At 38.6% G+C, this 16,516-nt stretch overlaps 1 protein-coding gene across 1 annotated transcript in view; it reads left to right on the top strand.

The window, feature by feature from the left end:
* Window positions 1-45: 45 nt before the first annotated feature.
* Window positions 46-16,516, top strand: part of TAF2 (TATA-box binding protein associated factor 2) — a 97,752-nt gene continuing 81,281 nt past the window's right edge. Inside the window, exons 1-3 of the mRNA XM_058698909.1 lie at window positions 46-424; window positions 1,166-1,220; window positions 10,567-10,727. Coding sequence (XP_058554892.1) covers window positions 342-424; window positions 1,166-1,220; window positions 10,567-10,727 — 299 coding nt within the window. The 5' untranslated portion in view covers window positions 46-341. The remainder of the gene's footprint in view (window positions 425-1,165; window positions 1,221-10,566; window positions 10,728-16,516) is intronic.

Here is a 16,516-nt window from a genome sequence, read left to right as displayed (position 1 = left end):
ACCCAAAGCTTCCGGCTTCCGCCCGCGCCGCCGTTCCACTTCCGCTGCCTCCAGAGGTTAGAGGTGACAGGCAAGATGTCGGCTGACGGTGGCTTTGAGCGGTTGCTGAGAGGAGCATCTTCGTGACAAGCTCGGCGGAGGGGGCTGAAAGGAGCCGGATCGAGGGAGCGAGTTCGAGGCGGCGGCAGATTGGACGGGGCCGGGTGTGGGCGCCGAGGGAGCCCTGGCCGCTGGGCATGACTGTCGGGAGCGAGGGGGAGCGAGGAGTGGGAGGTGCCGGAGGCCGGTAATACCCCGCAGCCCCCGGGAAACCGGGAAGCCAGGCTCGGTGGGAGCGCTTCATGCCGCCAACTGGTTTAGAGCCCGCCAGAATGAACAGGAAGAAAGGAGACAAGGGCTTTGAAAGCCCAAGGCCGTATAAATTATAAGTATTTTTTCATCTTCCTTTTCTCTTCTAGCTTTTGTTTTTATTAATTATACTTGGTGATTGCTTGAAACTGCCTTTGTGAGCCTGGGAAATCTAGTAGGAAACTAGAACCCATTTACAGTGATGGAAATGGTGTTTGTTGGATATCGTGTATGGTTTTGAATGACAGGGCTATTCAACAGATTTAATGTCCTTTGCTGGTTAATAGGTGGTTTTTTGTTTTGTTTTGTTTTTTTTGTCATATGTGTGTGTGTGTGTATATACATACACACACACACACACATTTTTTTTTTAATCTGTTTATTTTGAGGGAGAGAGAACACGAGCAGGGGTAGGGGCAGGGAGAGAGGGGGGAGAGAGAGAGAGAGAGAAAGAAAGAGAAAGAGAGAAAGAGAGAGGAAGAATCCCAAGCAGGCTCAGCGCTGCCCCACGGTGGGACTCAATGTCAGGAACCGTGAGATCATGACCTGAGCTGAAATTAGGAGTATGACGATTAACCGATTGAGCCACCTAGGGGCCCTGATTGTGTGTTTTTCTTAAAGTACCTTGCTGTCTTTTTTTTTCTAGAGAAATCTTTTTCCATTTGTTTTGCTCAGTTTAAAACATGCAATTACCTTAATTTGCAGGATTTTAAATGGAAAAATTAAGTATTGTGAGCTGGTTATTCCTTGTTTATACTTGAATAGGCTTATGCTTTCGTTTACTAAAAGTACTTTTTTTTTTTTTTTTTTAATATACAACCCATCAGGTCGTCTGCATCAACAACATAAACTTTCAGAGAAAATCTGTTGTGGTGAGTATGTTCTCAACAATTATAAGCAGTAACAAGTCACCTTTACAATATTTAGAAACTTTCACTTCCAGATAACTGTGTTTCAAGAGTAGGTGAGATTTGGGATTCAGATATGTATGACTCCAAGGTGAATAGCCTTGCTGCTATACTGGCTGCCTTCTCAATTCTTCTTTCTTTCTTCTTTCCTTTCTTTTTTTTTTTTTTGTTTCCGGGTTAATATTTTATTCCATTTAATCAGTTGTGGAATGTGAAAGTCTGTATCACCAAGCATTTTAGAATTGTGAAAGAAACAAGAATAAGCCCATAGTGAAATTTCTTCTGTGAAAAAAAAATTAAGGTTAGGGCTCTCATTGACTTGACTTGGCTGCTAGGAGGCCAGTTTTGTTTTCTAATTCTTGGCTGACCTGGTTTAGGTAGATTGCTTTGTAAAGTTTTAGATAAGGTGTTTGAAATCTAGTAAACACCACCCCTTCCCTTTAATACATATAGATTGCATAAATATCCTTGGAATATAGAAGTCTTTGGCTACCTAAGTGCTTAATTTGGGGGGACTTGTATTAAATAGAATCTTAGCTGTTTTTATTTATTGTTTGGAGGTGTGTGTGATGGCATGAAATTCCCCCCAGATGTTATCCATGTATTCATATGTTTACTTAAGATGAGCTATATAGTTAAAAAAAATGGAACCTCTTCATAGGAATCTTAGAATCCTTAAAGGTTTATTAAGTCCCATGTCCTCAAAGAAATTTCTCAATCAATATTCCTTACATATGATAACAGCTGACCCTTGCACAATGTAGGGGTTGGTGTCCCAACCCTCCGCACATTAAAAAATACGGGTGTACCTTTTTACTTTTCAAAAACTTAGCTACTAATAGCCTGCTGTTGACCAGAAGTGTTACCAATAACATGAAGTCCATTACTGCATAATTGGTATGCTTATTATATACTGTGTTTTTATAATAAATATTGAGAAAGAACATGTTATTAAGAAAATCATAAGGAAGAAAAAATACGTTTACAGCACTGCACTGTATTTAACAGGACAAAATCCATATATAGGTGGGCCTGTACAGTTCAAACCTGTGTTCAAGGGTCACTTGTATTTACCTTGTACTTCACAGAAGGATACTTTAGGTGTGTTGTGTTGTATGAATTGGGTAGGGAAGATAGGAGAATTGGGGAGTTTAGTTAAGAAGTTATTGTCATATTCTTACAATGAAGCCCTGAAGGAAAATAACAATAGTGAAAGTGGTATAGAAATAGAGTTGATATGGTTGACTGAATTATAGTGAACATTTATTGAGTATATACTATGTATGAGACTGTTGTAAGGTTTTATGTGTATGACCTCACTTAATCTTCACAATAACCCCATGAAATAGATACTATTTTACCTTTATAGTTCAAGCAGCTGAAAAATTTCAGACTAAGTAACTTTCTTCAGGGTGTAAAGTTAGCAAGTGATTGAGCCATTTAAAAAATTTTTCTTTTTTTAAAATATTGTTTTGAGAGACACAGAGTGAACGGGGGAGGGGTAGAGAGGAAGGGAGACACGGAATCCGAAGCAGACTCCAGGCTCTGAGCTGTCAGCGCAGAACCCAACTTGGGGCTCAGACTCATGAGCCATGAGATCATGACCTGAGCTGAAGTGGATGCTTGACTGACTGAGTCACCCAGGCACCCCCATTTTTTAATTATAGATGATCTAAGAGTCACCTGCAGCTCCTTTCTGTCATTGTTTCCCCTTTCAACCTCCTCTGCCCCTGCCAAATTGAGAGATGGAAAGGAATTGCAGATAACTTTTACTGAGAATGTTAGGAAGGAGTTGTGAATGATTTTGGGGTTTCCCACTAGAAAAATTGGTTGGATGGTGTATGGATTAGGGTCCCAGAAGGAAATAAGCAGCATATTCATGTAGGTTGAGGGAAAGTAGAAGAAGACTATTTAGAAGACACAGGGTTAAGAGAAACCAAGAGATGGTAGGGCACACTAGGTTAGCAACAAGGAATAGTTATTACTTCTAAACCTGAAAGAACAAAGGAAGGAAGAAGTTACTAGAAACTATAGTAGTTGTCAGAGTGACCTTATAGGAGGTGTGGCCTTTGGTAGAAGAATGAAGCTACTGCCTCCCTTAGCTGGATAGGGAGGAACCTGGAGGGATAAATGTAACGGGCTCACTTTCCTTCCCCTCTCCAATTTTCTCCTTGTGCTTCCCATTTGACCACCCCAACCAGAAGCTGAAGGGCTGGTGCCCAGTTAATGCAACTCCTGGGGTGTATAGTGTATTAGGAGGGGCAAAAGGAGAATATCTAGAATAGTCTACCCGTTTTGCCCCCAAGCCATCCTTGTTTTTTGTTGAGAAGAAAAGCTAGTGTTCCCAACACAGGGGACTTAACGAAGTCTTATCCGCTATTGCAGAGGTTGGCAATGGCCAGCTACCTATTTTTGTAACAGATTTTATTTGGGCACAGCCACACCCATTTATTTATATATTGTCTAAAGTGCTTTGGAGCTACACTGGCAGAGTTGAGTACCTGTGACAGAGACTATGTGGCCTACAAAATCTACTTACTATCTGACTCTTTAAGAAAAAGTTTGCCAATCCCTCACCTAATGAATTCACATGAGGATATGGTAACTCATCTCTACTCCCATGTAAGGTATTAGATACCACCAGTAGCTTTCGTACAAACTAGCGGAAAGAAAAGTGGGTAAGAGAATGTGAAACTTAATTGCTAGAGCCACTGTTTTCTTTAGCAGGTGTCAAGGCCAAAGTTGATATAGACCGCTGTGTTACTCTTCCACCTATTCCATTTTTCCTTTTTCTTCTGCCAACATTTCTGTTGGTCTGACCTAGACCTTCATTCCTGTAGGATCTACATCCTTGCTTGTCCTGTCTTTTTTGGGTTCTTACAGTTTTCCGTTGATTAGTGCTATTGGCCAAGTGACCCTGACATGCATTCTGTGAATCTCTGTGAACCGCAGATATAATTGTTGTCCTTACTGTATAGCGGAACCTTAGTTCCTGTTTGGTAATTGAGATTAGTCATTCCAGTCAGTATAGTGACCCTCTCTCTGTTGGTTCCATAACATGAGGAACCTAACGTGGCCAAGTGACAGTCTCAGCTTCCAAATGGAACCGTGATTATATGCCCTGGTGGATGCATTTTTCTGTTGGCCAAACATACCGAACCGAACACAAGGTTACAAAGATAGCAAAAATTCCTTCCGTGGTTTTTTTGATGCAATAGTGAGAATAGTCACTCCAATTTTTACCTTTTGGTTCGCAGATCTATTTTGGCTTTGGAGAGATGTCTCTATATATATGGTACACTAGTTAAGACAGCATCCTGTTGTAGGTCTCTGAGTTGGTGCTGTAATTAAGCCTACAGCAGTTGATCATGCCAGTGCTTCTGGATAATCGGGTACAAGATAAAACTAGTAAATTTTGTATGTAAGAACCCATAACCACACTTTCCTATACACTAAGTTGGAGGTATGTATGAGATAATACAATGATATATAAGATTTTCTGTAAGTATGTTGTAGTTAGGGAAGGAAAATCTAGAATATGTGTCTGTTCTTGTAAGGGCATATCATGTTCTTGATATGAGCTGTCTGATGTAGTCATTCTACCAAGTGATTAACTGGTCCTTCCAGTACCATATTGGATGCTTAGTATGATCCTCTACTACTGGTAGTGGGCACTCAGCAGTGGTGGTAGTCAGATCATCTTTGGTGTGTATGTCGGCGGGGGAAAGACCATGTTGTTGGGCTCATGCATAGCCTCCATTCTGCCTCCGTGACCACTTTGTATATCGAGCAGGGTGTCTAGGGAAAGAATCTTTGAGATCTATTTCATCTTGCCAGTTGGTTTTTGAGGGTCCTTTCTGCCGTAGATGCCCTCTGATGGCCATTTATGTGATAATAACATGGATATTTTCACATTATACTTGTTCTGAGAAATCCATTAATACACGTCTTCTACCATCTTCTATTTTCAGTCTTTTAAGTTCGTTCTTACCAGGTTCCTAACCATCCTGTTAGCAATTGCCCATGGATCAGTGTAGTTGTGTACTTTAGGTCATCTCTACTACAAAGAGTGTACAGCCAGACATATTTCCCAACGTTCTGTCTGCTGTACGACTTTCTTCCACTGTCTCCCAGGGTCACACTTCAGTGGTATTCTTTTTTTTTTTTTTTTTTTTTTTTAATGTTTATTTATTTTGGAGGCACAGGAGACAGCACAAGAAGGGGAGGAGCAGAGAGAGAGAGAGACACAGAATCTGAAGCAGGCTCTAGACTCTGAGCTGTCAGCACAGAGCCCAATGTGGGGCTCAAACTCACGGACTGAGAGATCATGACCTGAGCTGAAGTTGGACACCTAACCGACTGAGCCACCCAGGTGGCCCAACTTCAGTGGCATTCTAATGGCAGCTTCCACCCACTTCCAGCTGGTCCTAGCATCCTGTGAGCTTATTCATAATTCAGGCTTGTGCTTTGTTCTCTTCTGTTAACTGAACAAGGGGAACTCTCCTTGAGGCCCGAGGTGGAAATTGAAAGAGAGGTAAAGAAGCAGTGGAAGAAGTATTAATGGATTCCGAGCACGTGCTCATGCTGTTGCCTGTACTTTATGACCCTGCTTGGGTCTGGGTCAGATGTGTTGTCTTTTTAAAAGTGGACAACTGCTGCACATGCCCACTTTTGTTTTTCAGAGCTTTATATTACACTCAATCTCATCACGGTCATTTCAGGTAACATAGTCGTTGGGAGTCCCGTGGTCATGTTTGAGTTTCTACTGAAGGGTCTAGAAGCAAACCAGTAGTTGCTTTGCAAATGGAATATAGTTGGTGACAGGAGAGGTTGTGGTTTTCCTCTCAAACCTCAAGAATTTGCACTGTCATTGTATTGGAAAAAGCCAGAGTCTGTACAGCATCTCTATCTGCAATGGGCATTTCAAATACCATACGATCTGCTGAGTCATAAAGCCCAAATAGCAGGGCAGCTTGAACCACAATCTGGACCTGCTGCAAGACGTTTTCTTGGTCTGGACCCCTCTCAAAGCTGACAGTGTAATAGGTTGCCTGGTAAGCGGAATGCCCAAATGTATATATTGCCTCCAGAATTCAAAGAAGCCCACCAAGTTTTTTGTCCCTTACTGAGCAGTTTTTTGTACCTTGCTGAGCAGTACAGAATGAAACAACTTATATTTCATTTGGAAGGAATATTTTTATATGCCTCAGAATACTGGAACCTTAGAAGCTTTGTTAATGTGACAGGCTCCTGAACTTTAACGGGATTTAACTTTCATCCTGTGCCACCCTTGTTTTTATTAAAACATTTGGAGAATTCCTTTCCCTTCCCAACAGGTCATGTTAGCATAATGTTGTCAATATAATATACTAGTATAATGCTTTATGGGCTATCTTGGAAGCAAGGTACTTTTGGACTATGTTTTGATTGAGCAGGAGAGTTGGTATAGTTTTTAGTTATTAGGTGACAGTGAAGGCATTCTGATGTTTTGGAGGCAATCTGTGATTTTTTTTTTTTTCCTGATAAAAATTCTTTGGGAAAAAAACATTTGTTTGATAATTAGCTATGATACTAGTCACCAAGAGCTATGCTGATTTGCTGTATAAAAATACTACATCTATAACTGTGGTTTAGATTGACAGATTTGTGATAATTCACCATCATTCTTTGAAACCTTGACTTTTGCATTGGCCAAATAAGTTAAGATGTAGTAAGCATCTTCCAAATATTAGAGGGCACTAATCTCTGGAGTTCCTCAAGGGATGTCTAGTTGCTTTGATTTACTATAGTTTCTAGGACTGGTGGAGTAAGCATGAGTCCTACTCTGAAATAGCCTTGGACTGTTATCCCCTTTAGTACTTGACCTCCAAAGACTTCCAGTATGACTACCAGACCATGGTAGGGTTTTGGGACTCCAGGGATTGTCAGTTCAGAATCAAGATAAGACAACTCCAGAATAAGGGCAAAAAGTAGTTTATTTGAGTGTGATGTAGATCTCAAGATTTTAAAGTATATGTCAGACTTGAACATGTTTATAGGCACAGGAAAAAAATCCTGTGCTAATAGGATAGGGTAGTTAATAGAGCGGGATTTTTGAGAATACTGCAGAGTATGGCGCCCAGTGGATGGCTGATTTTTGAACAGTTAGGGAAAGATCTATACATGTAGCTGGAAGGCAAGAGAATTGATACTTGGCAGAACAGTGGTTGAAATTAAGGATCTGCAGTAAATGGAAAAGAAGGTGCTGTAAAAATGCCAGGAAGGACTGTAGTAAGAAACTGGAGGTGGTCCAGGAACAGGACTTCATGTGGTTGAACAGGAAGACTGAGAAGTAATAAGAGGGGCAGAAGGATAAGCATTGTGGACACTCAAGTTTAAAATGTCAGCTTGGGAGTAATTCTGGGCAGTGATGATGTATCTTTGGAGTGTAATCTTGATTGCTATCCTGTAATAGAAGTAAAGATTGTAGGAATTAAGGTCAAGGAACTTTGAAGCAGGGTTACTGTATGGATCAGATATATCTACATTCAGATCACTTAGAGTTATGGTAGAGATGGGTTAGAAAAGTTGCATATGAGCCTTCAGTGAATGTTGGGGAATTTGGGAGGTAGTAATGAAGAGGAATAGAGGCTTGTGGATCTGTATGGGATGACTAAAGGAAAAAGAAATACAAAAGAATAATAAGAACATTTCTTAGATGTCCACTATGATTTTAAGTGTTTTCCATGTATTGCTCAGTTGTCTTACCACCAAAAGGTAGGTACTGTCATTCTTGTTTTATAGAGGAGGAAATAGACACTGAGAGCTAAAGTAACTCGAGATCATACACTCACTAAGTGGTAGAGCTTGAAAGTGAATGCAGACAGTTTACCTCCAGAACACATACTATTTATTTATTTTTTTTTTTGGTTTAGGGATAGAGAGTGAGTGAGAGAGAGGGGCAGAGGAAGAAAGAGTGAATCCCAACGCAGGGCTCTAGACCCTAGACTTGGACTCAACCAACTGAGCCATCTAGGCACCCCGTAAACCATGTATTTAATAATGACATACTGCCCTTACTCTTATAGCATATGCTATATAAAATTCTATGAGTGGTCTAGAGTAGCACATGAAACTAAAAGGTTTTCTGTTTTCCCCTCTCCTAATTTACAGTGAATGAAAGAATAAGTGGCTTCTTGTCAAAGGGGTTTCAGGAGATATTTCATCTAAGGTTGAAAGGTAGAGAAGGAATTTTTCAAAAGGTTGAATGGCCCAGGGGAGGTTATTTAGAATAGGATGGGAAGGTGGTCAGCTATGAAGTGGTTGGGAGGGAACAAGGAGCAAGCAGAAGAGAGTAAGTGAGAGGTTACATGACCAGACAAGCTTGCAGTAATGCCAGTGGCCAAGGACGACAGAGAGTGGAGCCTTGTGGAAGTTAATGGGTCTGAATGTTGCAGGCAGATAGAGGTTAGGGCTCTAGGTGGTGTCAGAGACCAGATGATAAGAGGAGACTGGGCTTTCCCTATCTTCATGAAATATACTCCATTCACTGTTTTGTTGTTGTTAACCTTAGTCAAGAAAGCCAAATCCTGTTCTTCTATCCCCACCCATGTAAGCTTAAAGCACTTTCCATAATTTTTTCTATTACAGTACACTTTTGCTGTTTTGATTCTGCTTGCTTGCTTTCAGCTGATCCAAGCTTATTTATGTAGATTGGTCAATGGATTGCTGATAGGCTAATTAAAAGAATTTTGGTCTTTTCCCCTCCAGTTGCTGATAGTTTATGCCTTTAAACACAGAGCTTTTCATTAACAGTATTTTGGCCTCTGCTCTTTCTGTTCTCATTTGCTACCGTGCAGCTCTGTGTAGAGAGTCTAATTTATGGATGTATGGCTGTCTTCTTATTTGGGAAGTGGTGGGGAAAAAAGGGCTGCAGAATGTCTGTGCTTTTGAGCAGTTAGGCTAAGTGTTTTATAAAAAAATTCTTGCATGTTATTTAAAGCCCTGTACAAGAAACATGGTATAGTAGGATTCCACTGGAATCGTTTAGATGTAGATTTGAATGTCATTTCTCCACTTATTAATTACATAATTTTCTTAACTTTGTTAACTTATCTGTAAAAAGTGTAGGGGCGCCTGGGTGGCGCAGTCGGTTAAGCGTCTGACTTTAGCCAGGTCACGATCTCGCGGTCCGTGAGTTCGAGCCCCGCGTCAGGCTCTGGGCTGATGGCTCGGAGCCTGGAGCCTGTTTCCGATTCTGTGTCTCCCTCTCTCTCTGCCCCTCCCCCGTTCATGCTCTGTCTCTCTCTGTCCCAAAAATAAATAAAAAACGTTGAAAAAAAAAAAAATTAAAAAAAAAAAGTGTAAAGTAGTACTTTTTTCAGTTCATAGAGAACATATGAAAGTATCTAGTGTAACATCTGGCACACAGTGCTGCTCTCTAAAGCCATTAGAATGGTTATACTTGAGCCCTCTGTGGTTGCTGCCTCCATTTCATCTTAGCTATTTGTGTTGCAGGTTCTGAAATTTTCCTGTTCAGTTTGCAGCCCTTGAAATGCTATTTCATGCCTTCCCATATTTCACACTTGAGTATATCAGTTTTTTAACCCATCATATGAAAAACACTGGACATATGTGTCATGTTCCATTGACCCATCTTTCACATTTGATTCCCATTTTGGAAGGCCATGTTTTTTTTTTTTTCTTTAAAAACGTTCATTTATTATTATGAGACAGAGCGACAGAGCGTGAGTGTGGGAGGGGCAGAGAGAGGAGGAGACACACAATCCGAAGCGGACTTCAGGCTCTGAGCTGTCAACACAGAGCCTGACATGGGGCTCGAACCCACAAACCGCGAGATCGTGACCTGAGCTGAAGTCGGACGTCTGACTGACTGAGACACCCAGGCGCCCCTGGAAGGCCATGTTCTTTTTACTCACCAAACTGGTTTTGATTCTCTTTCTGCTCTTTTTTTTTTTTTTTTTTTTCCCCTTCTTCCCTATTTGAGTTCCAGTCTGTCTAGAAAGCCTTGTATTTGAGAGTGTGAGTCCTTTTACTTTTTTCTGGCAGATGGTCCAGTTTTCACTGATGGTGAATGTGAATCACCAAGAAGATAAAGTCTATATAATTCATACCTGTTCATTCATTAGGACAATAGTGTTTGAAATGAAGATACTCAGAGAACACATATATATGTAGCTATTTGGGATTCTGTCTCTGGAATGTAATAGAAATAGTGGTATAAGTAAGTGTAAGTAGTAGAAATAAAAAAAAATATTCTAAGACCTACCAGTCTTAATTATAACAAAGTTATTATTCTTTATCATTGCAGGGATTCGTGGAACTGACTATATTTCCCACAGTTGCAAACTTGAATAGAATCAAGTTGAACAGCAAACAGTGTAGAATATACCGAGTAAGGATCAATGATTTAGAAGCTGCTTTTATTTATAATGACCCAACCTTGGAAGTCTGTCACAATGAATCAAAACAGTAAGTTTTATACCTTAAAGTTGATATTTCTAACAGCTATATATTCCCTATATTATTGGATTAATCTTTTCAAAGTACTTTTCTTAGATTATTACTAGGCTCTGAATCCCAGTTTTTTTCCTAATTATAATTTCTGGTTTTTTTATAATTTCTTTTATAATTTTTTATAATTTCTCTGCATATTTGGTTCAAGAAATTTTACTAGTTCTACCCAACATAGTAAGTTACTGAGTTTCCTTTCTTCAGATTACAGTTTTGAAGAAGTATTATCTGAGAATTAAAAAAAAATTTTAAGCCATTTTTCTACTTTTAATATTTTTTAAAAATACTTTATTAACATTAATCTTCAGTGGGTTAGGTGGTTGTTGTAATCCTTAGAGCAGAGACTACTTCAAAATATTTTATAAAATACTTTGACTGCCTTTGAATGTCATAAAAATACTATGTCTTAGATGTCTCTTCACTTTAAATATTACGTCTACTTTACTTTAAATATTACATTTTTACCGATAAAAAAACTTGGTTTTTTTATCAGTAAACATGCTGTTATGAGCAGTTTTGTGTTCTACTTTTTTCATTTAAATACTTTGTCTCCACTTTTCCACGTATGATAGTCTTCACTCTCTATCATTTTTATGGTCAGATAATATTTCATTTATTCAGTATATTATAGTTTGCATGATTGTTTTCCAGTTGTTTGGCATTTGTGTCATTTCCAGCTTTTGAGTTCGTAAGTGATGTTGAGTGAATATTTTGGCATAGATAAGGTTTTTTCCTTGAATTATTCCTTTAGGCAAATAGGATTACTTACTATTCTTAAGACTCTTCTTAGTATTTTACTTCATTGTGCCCAGTAATATTTGTATTAATTTAAGTACTGTGAACTATGTTTGAGGGCACTTGCTTTTTCAAAGTTTAGAAACCATTGGATTCAACCATGATTCTCTGTTTTGGAGTAGGGTGCCAAACCTTTATTATAAACTGTTTTTAGTCAAGATATTATTTTAACTAATTGCCGCATTAAGGCAGCAATTCTTAAAGTGTGATTTCCAGACAAGCAGTATCAGCATCACCTGGAAACTTGTTAGAAATGCAGACTCCCAGGCATTGCCTTAGATCTACTGAATCAGAAAGTGGGGATTTGGTCCTGCAATTTGTGTTTTATTTGTTTTGGGTTTTTTTTGGTGGTGTTTTTGTTTTTTTAAGATTTTATTAAGTAATCTCTACACCCAACGTGGGGGTCCAACTTACAACCCCGAGATCAAGAGTTGTGTGTTCTACCAACTGAGCCAGCTAGGTACCCCCCTGCAATTTGTGTTGTAACTAGTGTGCCAGGTGATTCTGAGAGGCTAATTAATGCCTATGAGCCTTTGCCTTAAGGGTTTACAAGGGTTGAGACAGGAGGCTTATTTTTAGACATGTTTTTGGTCCCAGTTATCATTGGTTTAGAATCTTTCAGACTCAGGGAAGAGAAAAGAAAATGCTGTTGGAAAAGTTCGGGGAATCTCCGAATTACTCCTGTAACTTCCCATTTCACAAACTTGAGTTGTTGAAATTACATTGCTTTTTCAGCTACACTTGTAGAACTCATTTAAAAACACTTATTACAAAATCATCTTCATCCTTTTTCCCGCAGAAAAAAAAAAATGACCTGCCCTTAGAGTAGTAAATATATTACCACTGATGTATGGAAAAGGCACTTGTAAAAGAGCAGGTAGGAAAGCAGAGCAGGTAGGGAAGCCATGGCCTTGCTAGAGTCCGGAATAGCTCCGCAGTTGACACTAGAACCCCGCATTTGATGACAGGGCAAGGAGGCTCTCCATCTCCAGTCACAGAACAGTGTTTGCACATTTGCTTTACCTGTTGTTTCTGCTCCAATCTCAGAGAATATACTCTGTGGCAGTACAGTGACAGGAACGATGGTTTCCACATCTGTTGAGGAAACAAGCTTTTACTTTTTGCCTTGTTTGTTTTGAAGTGATCTTATCTCCTAAAGAATTTCTCTAGTGATAGGGAAGATGCTTCATCACTTATAGCATTATAATGGAAGAAAAGAAAGGTAAAAAGGGGAGTCTTTTCAAACGTTATGTTAGGAAATTGGGAAAGGTAGAATATATTATAATTTTTCTTTTCAGTTAGAAACAGCTCTTTTAGCCATGGTCACTTAGTAAATATTTGCTCACTACCCCTGCTTTTCTTCCAAGCTCTAGAATCTTGATTACTTTTAAAGAGGGATGACATTAGTTATTTTTTGCTGGTGTTTATTATTTGATTGGTTTAAAAGAGGATTTGAGGTTGGTTTTAGAATTTTAGTAGACAACAGTTTTAAAAAGTGGCTAATGGAATTAGCATGGAGAGTGAAAAAGTGTAGGATAGTGTGTACACACTGTTAAGTTATTGCACAATTGTTACAGGAAAACTATAGATTTAGTTTTGATGTTTCTGGTTGCCCTACCTAAGAGGAAACACTCGTTTATATGATTGATAAGACACAAGATAGAAGATACCGGGATATTCAGAAGAAGTACTGCTTTTCTTAGCAGTTAAATGTGAAAAATCTTTCTTCTGGATGACATTATTTTTAGAGAACTTTGGGAAAGGCAGATACTTAAGGTCTTTAGCATGTCCCTAGATACTTCTGTTACCTTTCTTGTTTCTAAAGTAACTTTCTTTAATAAACCAATAAAATTTACACTACAGCTGAAACAAATTAAGTATAGCAGTTTTGAAATTGAAAGTTAAACTTAAATTCTGTGATAAAATTTGATCTTAATACATATAAGAATGTCCTAACATTCAAAGAAGTAATATACTACTTAATCACATCTTATTTGTTTTAAACTTAAGATACCAGGCTATCCTGTTTTTGATGGAAAGAGTGTGCTTACCTTGGTTGAGATTCAGCATCTTTGAACTGCAGAGGGAATGTAAGGAAGAGAAACATTTAGATAAGAGACTGAAAGACATTTCTACCTATTTTATCCAACCAAACGTTAGTGGAGTTGTTAAATTACCTGTGCTAGCAATTAAAAACCCTGTTTTTTATGTAACATCTATTTAAGCGCTTGCTCGGACATTCTCTATCTCTCTTTTTTTTTGTCTGCCAGTAAAATAATTTCAACACTTTCTCCAAATATATTTTGTGTGTGCATTCTCTTTTTTTTTTTTCGTCTGCCAATAAAATAATTTCAACACTTTCTCTAAATATATTTTGTATTTGAATCTTATGTATTGTAGATAAATTATAGTTTGCCCTATAGGAGCTTTTTGATTGTTTTTTTTTTTTTCCTACATTTTTCTCTTCTTAGAATAAAATAAATACGGACTTTGCCAGAGAAGCTGTTTCTATGGATGGATAGGCTACAGTGCTGACATCTCTTTCCTTTGTTTCTTTTCCTTCCCTAGATAGACTTTCCCACTTTGAGAAAATCTTTTCTATTTTGCTTGAAAAGCCTCAGTGTTCCCAAGTTCCAAGAATCAGTTTAATTCCTGTCTTTAGTATTCATTTCCACTAAGGAGTAGCAGTAGAAATGACCAATATTGAGATATAAATGAAGTAGCTATTGAGTGATTAGAATGATTTTTAGAGTAATTGGAGTTGATTTTTTTTAATTGCTATTAAAAAATATTTTGTAAGTCCTGTATTTTTTAATACAGACTTATACTACAGAGGTTTTAAATGTTATTTTGCTAATATTATGTAGTAAAAGTAGTTGATTCCTTTACTAATTATGGTTAAGTAATATGGATATTTATATTTTAACTCAGCCACAATGCCTCACTGCTACTTATTTTTGGTAGTATTGCTCAGGGTTAATTTGTCGTAGTTGGAGGAACATTAAGGTTTATTTAGTCGAAACTTCAACAAGAATTTTTTCCTATACTGTTTCACCTTTTGCTTGAATGCTTCTGGCTCTGAAGAACTCACTATATATTTTTTTTAACATTTATTTTTGAGAGACAGAGGGAGGCAGAGCATGAGTTGGGGAGGAGAAGAGATGGGGAGGGGAGGGCGGACACAGAATCCAAAGCAGGCTCGAGGCTCCGAGCTGTCAGCACAAGAGCCCGGGGCTCAAACTCACGGACCGCGAGATATGACCTGTGAGTGAGCTCACTGTATTTTAAAGCATCCCTTTGATTTTTCTGAAAGCTAGAAAGTTCTTTATTACATCAAACTACAGTTTTTGTTATAATATTCACAAACTTATCCAATTTAAATATTGTTTTCCCCCAAGTTTTCTCTTTTCCAGTTTACAGAATCACAATACTTTCAACCCTTCCTTATCTAAAACTCTTCCCAAATTTGTTACCATTCTTGCCCTTTGAATGTTCCCTGGTTTGGCATTGTTTCTTCTTAAACGTGGTAACCCCAGAACTAGATATAATTCTTCCTATTTGGATTAATTTTTACATGCATAGCAGTAGAGCCATTTTATCCTTATCTGCATTCAGTGTTTCTACAGCTTGAAATACAGTAGCCTTTCAGAGATGGCTGCTTTGAGTAGTTCACTCAAGTTTGAGCTTGACTGAAATCCCCTAGACTTTTTCATAGAAAAACCTGTTACAGTAGAGTTTTCTCTAAGAATCCATATTTCATAGTATCATATCAAATGTTTTAATTATTTTTAAAAAGTCATCTTTATTAATTTTGGTTATTGGTTTCACTTTTAGAAAATGGGTTTCCTTGGGGCGCCTGGGTGGCGCAGTCGGTTAAGCGTCCGACTTCAGCCAGGTCACGATCTCGCGGTCCGTGAGTTCGAGCCCCGCGTCGGGCTCTGGGCTGATGGCTCAGAGCCTGGAGCCTGTTTCCGATTCTGTGTCTCCCTCTGTCTCTGCCCCTCCCCCGTTCATGCTCTGTCTCTCTCTGTCCCCAAAATAAATAAAAAACGTTGAAAAAAAAAAAAAATTAAAAAAAAAAAAGAAAATGGGTTTCCTGCTGGCTGGCTTTTTTTTTTTTTTTTTTTTTTTTTCCCTGTGTGCAAACTATCAGAACCAAAGAGAAGAGAAACCAAGTATTGACATGGATATAGAGTAACTAAATTTTCAAACACTGCTGATAGAAGTGTAAATTGAGTTTGAATATGTGCATACTCTATGATTAGTGTAGGTCTCACTCCTAGTATATACTCAGTAGAAATGTGTTCATATGTTCACCAAAAAATATGTACAAAATTGTTCACAGCAACATTTGTAGTAGTCAGAACTGGAAATTACCTGAAGACTCATCAGTGGTAGAAGATAGATTGTAGTATGTTCTCACACCACTGGAATTCTAAACAGTGACAAGACAAATGACCAATAGCTACATGCACCAATATGTCTGGATCTCGCAGGCTAGACATTGAGTAGAAGAAGTCAGATACAAGAGAAAGTATATGAAGTTGTTAATCTATCACATTAGATGTCAGAATAATGGGTAACCTTTGGTGGTGGAAAGTGGGGTTGGTTACTGATTATAAGAGGGCTTCTGGGAGGCTGGTAAAGTTCTGTTCATGCTCTGCATGCTGGCTCTTTTTGTTCTGTGAGGTGTACATTTAGAGTATATATGCTTTTCTAATGTGTATTATGCTTCCATGAATATTTTTAAAATTTTTTTTTTTTTTTAATGTTTTTTATTTATTTTTGGGACAGAGAGAGACAGAGCATGAACGGGGGAGGGGCAGAGAGAGAGGGAGACACAGAATCGGAAACAGGCTCCAGGCTCCGAGCCATCAGCCCAGAGCCTGACGCGGGGCTCGAACTCACGGACCGCGAGATCGTGACCTGGCTGAAGTCGGACGCTTAACCGA

This window comes from Neofelis nebulosa, chromosome 14 (genome assembly GCF_028018385.1).
Source record: "Neofelis nebulosa isolate mNeoNeb1 chromosome 14, mNeoNeb1.pri, whole genome shotgun sequence".
Classification (NCBI taxonomy): Eukaryota; Metazoa; Chordata; class Mammalia; order Carnivora; family Felidae; genus Neofelis; species Neofelis nebulosa.
This window is presented reverse-complemented; position numbering and strand designations above follow the sequence as displayed.